The sequence below is a fragment of the Sceloporus occidentalis genome, unplaced genomic scaffold (assembly GCF_023333645.1).
Source record: "Sceloporus occidentalis isolate IW3139 unplaced genomic scaffold, rSceOcc1.0.p SCAF_43, whole genome shotgun sequence".
Taxonomy (NCBI): Eukaryota; Metazoa; Chordata; class Lepidosauria; order Squamata; family Phrynosomatidae; genus Sceloporus; species Sceloporus occidentalis.
This window is the reverse complement of record NW_028317023.1, coordinates 3,632,808-3,644,763: the sequence shown is the minus strand read 5'-3', so window position 1 is coordinate 3,644,763 and position 11,956 is coordinate 3,632,808. Positions and strand designations below refer to the sequence as shown.

Genomic DNA, 11,956 nt, shown 5'->3' with positions numbered 1-11,956 from the left:
TGTCAAAATATGTGTTGTTATATTAACTTGTAACAAGAAACCTGATCATTATTTGCCATGCTACCTCTTCATTAGGGATGTCATCTAACCATCAGCCATATGTTAATAACTTTTTGTGGCAGAGAGATGAGTGCCGTTTGCATAAATAACCAGCACTTAAAGCGTTATAATACTTGGGCTTGGACAGCCTCACCCGATTTGCTGCTCCAGAGGTATGCGGCCAGTGGCTAGATATGCCGGGCCAGTGGCTAGATGTGCCCGGCCATGTGCTGTGTGAGCAGAAAAACATAGCATGCGACAACGCATGTCCAGTCCGGCCCTGATAATACCATTTCAATGTTATGGTCTGTGTGATGTATGTGAGTAGCGAGTCTCCTAGCAAGTACATATATATACATATTTATAGCTACACATTCTTGTTGATTGGGTATAATATGTGTTTTTTGGCGCATGTTTTTTAAACTCAAAGATAAATGCAATAATCTGCTGGCCGTATTAAAACAGCAGATCCTTTGCAGTTCCCAGTACACAGTCCATGCCAGTGAATACCATTTTTGTTGTTGAGTTTAGAGGCAAAGCATGCAGCATACCACCATGCACCTCCATAGCTAACTGCACAGTTTGCACTGTAAATGTCCTGGTCTTTGTCCTTGGCTGTGAACTTCATATTGTCATGTGTGGTCCCACTCTGTGTAGAAGACATTGCATCTCCTGCAGTGCCTGTGTACGTGCCCAGTCGTAATGTGTAACCATGAGCTTCATCTTCTACACTGAATAGGTTGTAGTTAGCATACTTTTCTTCATTGTTTTGGTCAAAGATTACAAAACGTACCTGATACACCTTTTGCTTGGTGATGTGATGAAGGTATTCTGCCCCCAACCAATAGTCCTTCTCCACATTCCCAAAACCATACTTATAGGTGCTCCAGGACTCGTCCCAAGATATCTCTGAGTTGAAGCTGTTGCGCTGAACAACAATCCAGCCTCCACTGTTTGTAGTCATATCACAATATACCACCAATGGATGCATGCCTTCGGGTTGGATAACGTACACCCCATCTGCCATATATCCATTGACCTCACTGCAGTCTTTTGGTAATTCTAAAACAGGAAAAGCACATACGGAAAAGACTATTGATCCACAGAAAAAATTCACATGTCCTATGTGTTAATACTGATCTATTTTCTATGATATTAGGTTTGTAATCCTTTCTAAAAGAGGCACTACAGGGTCCCAGTCAACCTTTTAAACAAATAATGTAACCTGAAAGAAAAATTTAAAAAAGAAATTACCTATGGTGGAAGCTACAGCTCCAGAGATGCGGTGCTTTATCTCCTCTGTGGTGTTATTTGCACCACTGATTGGCTGCTTAAAGCAGGAAAGCGCTCCCATTGAAAAAACAGTGCTGGAGCTGACTAGGGCAGGGGTGTCCAACCTGCGGCCCTCCAGCTGCTGCAGGACTACATCTCCCATACTCCTCAGCCAGCTCCTTAGCTGAAAGAGCATTATGGGAGATGTAGTCCTGCAGCAGCTGGGGGGCTGCAGATTGGACACCCCTGGACTAGGGGTAAGTATACCACGTGTTCAGCCAAACAGATCTTCTGCAAGCAAATAGCAAGGGGATGGGCAAAGGGGCAAATGTATACAGGGAGATTATTGAACTTGGCTACTAGGTTGGACTGTCAGGTCCCTTCCCACATAAAAGAGGACCGAGTCTGCATCTATTCCCAGCCATGCTAAGATTAACACACTGGCCCATTCATAGTTATATAACATAGCTAGAAAACACATCTACTCACTGCCACATTTTACAATACAAGAACAGGACATCTCATAGTGGCATTGTAAAATAGATACACATAGCACCAAGACACTGCAATACTGTCATAGCCACACAATAACACAACAAATAGCAGGGCTATCCCTACCATACCAGTAAACTAGTCCTCTGCCTAGGCCTCTGTGTTAAACTGCAGGGTAAATTGTAATTGGGAAAATTTAGTCAAGATAGTAGGGAACAGGACAGCATAATTAGCACTTAATTGTTAACTTTGAAGATGCAGAGGACTATATAATAATTGACATTTCCATATTACACTTTACAGAAATCCTGTCAATTGTAATATAAATATTAATAAAACACAATTCCATATTCATATAATTCATATTAATAGTATAGTATTTAAAAGTCCAGTGACTCCCCAGTCAGGAGACTGTAGAAGTTATGGTTGAATATCATCAGAGGAGGCCTCAAAATTTTGGCATTGCTTTGCAATTCAATATATATCTAGTATGGTGTCTATTGTACATTTGGGTAGCTGGATGCTTTTTATCCTGTGTGTTTTGCTTTGTGAATATGTGTTTGACAGGACTGGATATTGTGAATTGTGTTCTGGCAAATATCATTTGGGCTACTAAATGGTCAGTTGTCCCCGGGGCCAGCTCTCTTCTGAAGATCAAAAGGTCTACATGCTTGATCCCGAGAACTTGCGTATCTGCAACACAATGCAAACATGTTCTGTCTTTTCTACATTTCAGAACCTTGGACAGCTATACTTTTTGCACTGAATTCAAACCTGTTGTGTCACTCCTCACCTATACTGCAAAAAAACATAGACATAAATATATACTTATAGTATAATAAGTAAATCTATGAAGTAGTAGAGATATAAAGCATATAAATGTATGTACTATTGCTTCCTGTTTGCAGTATCTACATAACTATTCCTTAATAATAATTAGACTTGGGCACCAGGGGGCTCTTCGTGTTCGTCTTCCTGCTCGTCTTCAGGGGGAAAAAAAATCTTCGTATTCCGCGAATATTCGCCCGTTCCCGTCTTCTCTTCGGGCGAATATTCGTGGATATTCTTCGTGTTCGGTTTTTCTTCGTTTCCCCGGTTAAGGGGTTAATACGGGGTTAACGCAGCTCTGGCGCCAGGAGTTTAAATGTACGTATGAGCAACTCTATTGGTCACCAGCAGGGGGCTCGTCTGCCATTGGCTGATGGCAGACGAGCCCCCTGCTGGCGACCAATAGGGTCGCTCGTACAGACTGTTAACTCCTGGTGCCGTAACTTACCCGGCACATCCCACTGGTCTCCCTCCCTGTTCAATTAGTTAAATGTCCGTACGAGCGACCAATAAAGTCGCTCGTACGGACATTTAACTAATTGAACAGGGAGGGAGACCAGTGGCATCTGCAGGGTAAGTTGCAGCATTGGGGTTTTAAAACCTGCGGATTTCCGCGAAGGGGGGGGGGAGAATGGTAGACGAAGACGATCACGAAGATCTTCGTGGTGTGAGTCTTCGTCTTCGCCTACGTTTTATCGCCGCTGTCTTCTCTTTGGCGTGTCTTCGGAACGAACGCGAAAACGCACTCTTCGTGTTCGTTTTCATGTTCGTCCAAAGACGAATGCACAAGTCTAATAATAATGCCTTTTATGACCAAGGTTTTCACAACCTAGTGACTGGTTCTTTTTTAATATTTTTACCATGGTTCACCTTTTGCATGTTTAGTGCTCCCACACAAAGTTTATGTTGTTTTTGTTCAAGGACATGTAAGGTTTCTTCATACTGTTTTTAGACATTAGATAAATAAATGACCCAAATGCTCCCTTACATACTATCCAAGTGTTTTTATGTTTAAAAACTTCGTGTTATGGGGCAGTGAGGTTTTTTTTAAAAAAAAATTTGTTTTTTTATCATTATTATTTGTTTGACTTTTTGGACCGGATATCCCTTTTGGGGACAATCTGGGATTTCTCTCATAACCACACCTTATAGTGGGTATAGCTGAGTGGCACCATGGCCCCTGACGCCCAGTAACTAATATACACATTTACACACACTCATTATAACACATACACACACTTCCTGTAACAAACACACACTTACACACACCCTCTCACATACTTACACTAAAATATACTCACTCTGTCATATCCTACTCTATCTCACACAATTCTGTCTCTGTCTTACCTTGCCCAGGGCTTTTCCTTAAAGTTTCTCGTACACTGTGTGAGCAGCCGCGACTTTACTCTAACCTCACTGTGTTCCTGCTGATTGAGGTCAGGCTGGCCCCGTTGAAGAATTTTGTACTGCTGCCTGCTGGGCCATCCATCCCCTGCTCTGACCAACTCTATAGCCCTGCATTGCTGATTGCAGCATGTGTTATCAGCCAGGAGGGAGAGTCATTGTAGATCCCTGCAGGTTCTGTATATACCTTTTGGGAGTTCTATTCTAAACTTTATTTTTTGGCTCAGCACTCACACCCCCAGAAGAGAATGCCTGAACTACTATTTGGGCAGCAGGCATAGACTGGGCAAATACTTGGTAGCCTGTGGCCAGCAGATGGACATGCCCATTCACACCCTACGTGAGCAAAAACAAATAGCATGCAGCCACGCATGTCATCAGCCGGCTCGTGCCCTTAAAGTGCCAGGGCCGCCCCATCATCACCAGTCCAGCTCTATTGGGCATTCACTGGTATTTGTCATTGGCCTCAGTTCAAACATTTTAGGACATAATAATATGTTTAACTAATACTATGTTCTTGACTCAGAACACATATAAAAATCAGCAGTTCAGAAAATAAGATATTAGATCCCCATCCACCCCACTGGAATCCTGATTTATTGATTTTTGATAATAATTAATAATAAATAATAAAATAATAATAATGATTAAAAATAAAATTAAATAAATAAAATGAATACTTAAGTTTTATTGGCAATTTACTTTATCAGTTGGAAGACATAGACAACATGTAGCCTCCCAGCTGTTATGGTGCTGCAATTCCAATAATGCCTAGCTAGAATTTTCATAGAAAAGTAGCAAACAAAAATAATTTAAAACAAATCTATTTGAGACTTATCATAATGGGAGTTTTAGCTCTACACTCGCAGTCTCAAAGAAGGTAGCATAGTAATATCCAGCTTCCCATATTGTGACTGGCTACTCATGCTTTAAAATAACTAATATTTTCAGAAATAGGTTTGCAAATATTTCCCACGGGTATGCATGAATCACACATACTTTGCCCTTCTTTCTCCTCATTATTCCTTGGCCTCCTGTGTGCGTGTCTTGTTGAAACAGTGCTGAGGAAAGCAATTATCCACAGAAAACGGAGAACTCCTAATAATGAGATATGTAAAATAAAAGTAATTAATGTACATAGTAGTAGTATTAAAATATTTTAGGAAAATTGCTTAGCACTTCCTAAGGACTAAATTGAGAGACCTTCAAGCCAGTAGGCTATGCAATATCTGACCATGTTTCCTTTTTTGTGTCATTTTGTTTTTCATTTTTTAAAACAAAATAATTTAACCTTTTAATATTTTTTTAAATAAAATCTTATGTGCATATTTTCTGTTGTTAATATAGAAATGTAAAATTGACAGCAGATAATAACTATTTGGCTCATCGCGTCTGCTGTGAAAACTTTTAATTGGTTCATAGTCTTGTCCTTTATTTAGGATAGCATTTCTTGACTAGTCTAGTTTTCAAATTGGTCTTCTATGACCTCTTGTCTTAACCTTTTTTCCTCATTTGAATATATTGTAGGGGACAGCTCACACATGGGGCAGCAATGACAGTATTCACACAGGTTTCAAACGTAAAGCGTGTTTATTTAGATGATGTAGGCACAGAGCACCTTGAAAATAAAACAAACTCTAAGCCTGTCCGGCTCTAACTAAACATTCGGATACCTCTCTACAAGCCTAAAGTCTGGCACCAAGCAAAGTAACAGGTTGTCCATGGGTAAAGCTTCATACCTGGTGGGCTGCAGCGCTGGCTGTAGCTGCTCCCTGCCTCAGTCCCTCCTCCACCCTGCAAACCCAACAGCCCTCTCTTTTAAGGCATAGGAAGCCTCACCTGAGGGCTCCTGGGTTTGCTACCGTGCCTGGCTGAGGAAACCAGGTGAGATATATACCCCATCCACCACTTTCCCATACACTTTACCACAATATATATATATATATATATTTCAAATATACATTGAGCTTTATTTAAATTTTAAAATATATTACAATTGCAATGTGACACAGATTAATGGCTGGCCATAGGGTTAGTAAGCAAGCTAAACTATATACATTTGCTTGCAAACACAGGGAACAACCTATCTGCAGCACCACCGCATACCTACACACCAACATACAACATACATGTAAGATTAGACATGCTTTAGGGAAAACATGATGTTAGCAGCCCAAAGTAAGCTCTATGATCATACAGCGACTCAGAAATGTGCCTATATTTTCCTACCATGAACTTTATAAAAGCACATAAAGCAGAATGAATTGTCGCAATGCCTGCAAACTTTGGGATATGTCGATCTCTCACCAAATTAGAGCACTTACCCATTTTGATGAAGCTCATTGTCCCTGTTTAGCACTGAAATGTCTGGATAAGAAGTCTTACCATTTAACACAATCCACTTGTCCTTACGATTTCCTTATCACTGTTGGAGAAACTATTGCGATTTTCAAAAGAAAAAAAATCAGTGCAAAGTCTAGATTTAAGGTATTTACAAAGCCCATAAACACTTGTTTTGTTTTATCATTTCAGCTGACCTTGCTACGATAGCTGTGTACACCACAGGGTGTATCCACTTCCAATTTACTTCTCTCTACTTTTCCCAGGTAGAAAAAATCTACAAGTAAACACAGGATGAAAAAAATATATATAAAAAATATCTGTTTTGTATAGGTGAGCATGAAGCAAATATTTAAATAATGCATCATGGCCGATATTTAGGTATAATTTAACCTAAATTGAAAAGAAAGGGATTTCTTTAAAAATGTAACATTTATTACCTTTTATAATTTCCATTTAACAAACTACACCACTGATACAAGTTCATTAGCTACAGTTCAAATGTTGAGGAACAATGTTTTTCCTTATCATTGCCTCTTTTATAATAAAATGTAGAGATAAATTAAAATGCACCAAAGTAATCATACCTGGGAACTTCTTGGCTCCGGCTATCCGCATGCGGCCAGGACGTCAGCCTCTTCTAAAGATGATGCACAAGAAAGCCAGCAAACAGTTTGCTGAAGACAAGCAGACTAAGGACATGGATTACTGGACCCATATCTTGTGGTCCGATGAGACCAAGATAAACTTGTTTGGTTAAGATGGTGTCAAGTGTGTGTGGTGGCAACCGGGTGAGGAGTACAAAGACATTTACAGTGTTATACAGGCTGTACACTAACTGCTTTACATTGTAGCAGAGTGTCATTTCTTCAGTGTTGTCACACGAAAATATATAATAAATTATTTAGCTGAGGGGATGGGTGGGAAATGTGTGTATTTCCATTGGATAAATACATATAACCCACTGGTCATTATATCACCAGGATCTTGGGCCTTTGTGGCTACATTGCCAGAACTCTCACTTTTCCCAGAGCCTACATTTCTCAAATTTTTGTATTCAATAAAGCTTTTCTCAAGAATCTACAGATGTATTGTTCCCCATTAACTTATCTCCTGTTGTTAAGTTGGTGGTTGTTGTTGATTGGCTTGTGTCATGAAATGCATTCAACACTGGGCTGCTTTCAACACTTGTTTATTGCAGAGATTAACTGGAGGGCAGACATCCCCTGGATCCTGCTTGAGTCCTGTCCCCAGAGCACCCCTGGTGATGTCACTCAGGCTCATGTCACACTTTGCGCTGCCTTTGTATGGATGGGATGAGAATGGGGATGATTTGAGGACTGCAAAGTGATTAGGTTAAACTAGCAGAGTCACAGAACTCCACTTCCATTAGGTTAACTGTGAAAGGAAACATCTTATAAGTAATTACAACTGGGGGGAAAAAAAACGCAAGCTCCATGTAGTTTATGCTAAAAACCATGAAAGTGACAGCTCTGTAATCAATGCTACTTACAGAAAAACTGGGCAAAACGCAATATAATAGCTTATAATAGCTCATCATTCATGACATTTTGGTAACAGGCACTTTGGGGTGTGCTGAAAGGTTAAACCTAAGAAGAACAAAAGCTGTCCAAAAGTGCTTTCAAATGAGAGTCCCCATGCCTAGATTCACCCCTAAAATGACTAATTAAGGTCATGGTTGGCTATAAACAGATTTAGTCACAACATAATTAATATCTCAAGTTATAAAGCACCATGTGCCAGATGTTACTTATTAAACATTTCCCAACAATAGTAAGCCTCATAACCTTTGGTTAGAAGAGTAAACTCCATAAACTGGAGACAAACAGTGGACTTTGAGACAACTTAATTGCAAATAACCCCATGATTCTTCTCTTTGAGTTTGTGTGTGCACTTTCATGGGTGTAGGTGCAGGGGTGAAGGGGGGTAAACTATTCAGTGTCATATGGATCAACATTGCTTGGTTACATTACATTTACCCAGAACAGGCAATGGGTGAGATACTTAGAAAGTCCTTCAACACACTGAGGTTCAATATAGATCACCTTGTGAACAAATTGAGATTCCCAGCCTCAGTAGCATTTTCTCTTCTCACCTCTGCCTTTCTTTTCATTTATCTCACTGTGCTTCCTTTTTAGCTTACCCTCGCTTGTTGGCATTATTTTGGGTCTTGGCAGTATCCGTTGTATACCTCTTTGTGGCACCAGTCGACTCAGTGGATGAAGAACAGAATGTTCCTGAGCTTCCTGAAAAATGTGAGCACAAACCAAAATGTCTAAATGAAAGCCTGTGTTAAATACATGCATGTTTTTAATTTTAGCCAACTACTGCCAGTGTAAGGGTCATATTATTAGCGGTCGGCCCAGCGTCACACTAAATGTTAAGCTCCACTACTCTTAATTTATTGCATTGTAAAATAAGCGAACTGTCTGCTTTGGAAACAAGCTTTAGAAGTGTATATAGATCTGTGAATTAAGTAAGTACCATAACTGAAGACAGTATTTTTTCCTTCATAATGGCGCAGAATATCCCTGAAAAGTGATTCTCCAATGAATATAATAGGCACCTACATATTGAAATACATTTTATGCACTCAGGTTCATATCCCCCGAGTATAAGTGATTGACTTCCCAGCACCATACACAACATTTGCCACAGAACGAATCCCATGGTATTGTAATTAAGGGTAATTTGAGTGTAAAGATGCATAATATGTAAACATTGTGTTATATTTATCCTTTATGTTATACCTATAATTTTACCATGCGTTAAGATATTTTAACATTCTATCTGATATGTATCAGAACTTGATTCTGAGTCCCAGGGTATCATCTCCCAAAAGATGCATTTCTTATTGTTATATTACAGTTGAAACATGTCATTTAATACAAAATGTATTCACCTCCTTATTCGTAAATGTTTCCATGAATATCAATAGAATATTTGTGACGAACTATTAATGTATTATTATTTGAATATTCTTAAGGTCATAATTTAAGAGAGGAGAAAAATGTGCCACCCGCTATATTTGTACAGAGGTTTTTTGTTTTAGCAAAAATAGGTAAATAACATGGAAAATAATAATATTAGAACTTAAGAGGATTTTAAAAAAATACTAAAACAAACTTCTCCAAACCCATTGATTTAGTCATATTTTGTGCTGGTTGAGGCCTGAGAAAGTCTTTTGCATGAGCCTCATGGGACATTAGGGAGAATGGGATAATAAAGTAACCTTTGGCACTCTAGAGGTTGTGTACTATAATCCCCATTATGCATTTGCAGGTGCTATACCATAGCCCTCCTCAGTATACAGTTAGTCAGACATAGATATAATGCAGTGCAGCTCATAGTGAGCATAAGCACATAGTGATCCTGAAATATGTTATACAGCGTAAATCCCATTACTATATATATTGAGCTAGACACTCATAGTATATAGTTATACAGACACTGGAGGTGGTAGACTCTTATCATTGTATAGTGTGTCAGACACAGGCAGCAATATGGCATAACTCCCATCAATATATGCTGAGCCAGATACAGACAGCAGTACAGCATAATTCCCATTACGATATACTGAGCCAGGCACTGATGGCAGTACATCATAACTCCCATCACTAAATGCTGAGTCAGACATTTACCTAGATATAGCATAACTTCCATTACTATAAAATGAGTCAGACAAATAGTTGCACAGCATAGCTTTCAATCGATATACTGCTGCTAAGAACTACTTATGGCTGGATAGGCATCATAGGGTCTTTCTCACACTCTCATTCAGTCTAACACTCTCTCTATCTGCTGACCACTTCCACGCCCATGTCTCCTTCTGTCCCAAAAGGGCAGAGCCTCCACATAGCCCTCTCTCCAGACTGGAGGAATGGGGGAGAGGCTGACTACGTTGTGCATGCCATGGCTCTGTCCTTTTGCATACCACGTGGACAGGCTCTCCCCGGTTCCTCCAACAGGGTGACAGGTTTGTGCAGGGACTCTGTCCTGTTTTCTAGCCCCCTAAAAGCTGTGCCTGAGCTTCTGAGAGTCCTTAGTTGTATGCTCAAAAGTGAGCCTGTGAGAACATTTAAGTTATGTAATGAGGGTATAATTTCTTAGTTCTGTTGTCTAAATTATTTGTGGTGTATAGTTTTCCCTGTAGACTGTGATGCACTCCCCAAAGACAGTCCCAGCGGAGTGTATGTGATCAAGCCCAATTCTTCACCACCTTTAGTAGTCCACTGTGAAGTTGATAAAGATGGTAACCGCTGGACTGTGGTGCAAAGGAACTCCCTGAAAACTGAACTCACTTGGCTGGAGTCCTGGTCCACCTTTAAATATGGTTTTGGCAATGTGCTTCAGGATTACTGGTTGGGCAATGAATATATCCACCTTCTTACCTCCCAGCGGGTTTACATGGTACGCTTCTTGCTGAAAGATAAGACAGATCAAGAGTGGTATGCGGACTACGATGTATTCAGCATTGACAAAGAGGTTAACGGATATTCCCTTCGTCTGGGTCGATACTCAGGCACAGCCCCAGATTATCTCACCACCTATGATTCAGGTAATATACATGATAACATGAAGTTCTCAACCAAAGACAAGGACCAGGATAGAAGCAGCTCTCACTGTGCCAGCAGCTACGGGGGATGGTGGTATGATAACTGCCAGCTTGTAAATCTGAATGCCAAGGGCTACATCAACTGGAAGTCTGTCTGCAGTGGAGATTGTTCTCACTCCATGATAATGGTCAAACCCACAGGTATCTGCTGAACATCATAGACAAATGTCCTGATTTGAACTATGGGGTCAAGGGCAACCTTACCACAATAAATATATAGGCTATATATCCGTATCATAAAACTCTCTGTATTTAGTCACTAAGTGTATTTTAATCCAATATAGGGAATGCAGAAGAACAAATAACATTGTTGTGACTAATGATGAAACTGTTCTATATTAGTAAAACTGAGATTTATTGTGCCACTAAACAGCAATAGAACACATTTTATGTGCATATTTTGTCACACTTTTATCTATTAAGAAAATTCGGGCCAGTCGTATAGCGAATAGACTGTGTCATACAACAGACATACATTGCAGAAACATGGAACAATATGTTTGCTGTTGTATTGTCCTGGTTATGTCTATAAATAACCTTGCATTCAACAAGGAAACACCAGGAGTTACAGTAGACAAAAAAGTTTACAGATTTATTGGCAATATTTATGGGCATATACTACTATTATCATTTTTTATTGATTATAAAGCTCCATCCCATTCCATAGAACTGTACAATGAGTCAACAGGGCATAAGAAAGTGCATAACATAAACTCCATAGCATAACAAGCCCTGCAAGCTTACAGTCTAGAAGAAGTTGGAGTATAACACAAGAGGCAAAAGTCCTAGCCAAATAAGCTTATCTTGTTGTAAACACTAAATAAATAATATTGCTGGACAATCGTACAGACCGACAGTAGGAGAGGAAGGAGTAAAGGCAAAGGGATAGTTGAATTAGCCAGGGAGGAGCATTCCAGAGGATGGGGGCAGCCCTTAAAATGTCTA

General features: G+C 39.8%; 1 protein-coding gene across 1 annotated transcript; it reads right to left on the bottom strand.

Moving 5' to 3' along the window:
• Nucleotides 1–463: 463 nt before the first annotated feature.
• LOC149289715 (fibrinogen-like protein 1-like protein) lies at nt 464–6,993 on the bottom strand. Its single transcript, XM_089490238.1, has 2 exons — nt 6,963–6,993; nt 464–1,101 (listed from the first exon to the last, which is right to left on the bottom strand). The coding sequence occupies exons 1-2, from the start codon at nt 6,991–6,993 to the stop codon at nt 464–466; spliced, it is 669 nt and encodes a 222-aa protein (XP_089346364.1).
• Nucleotides 6,994–11,956: the final 4,963 nt, after the last annotated feature.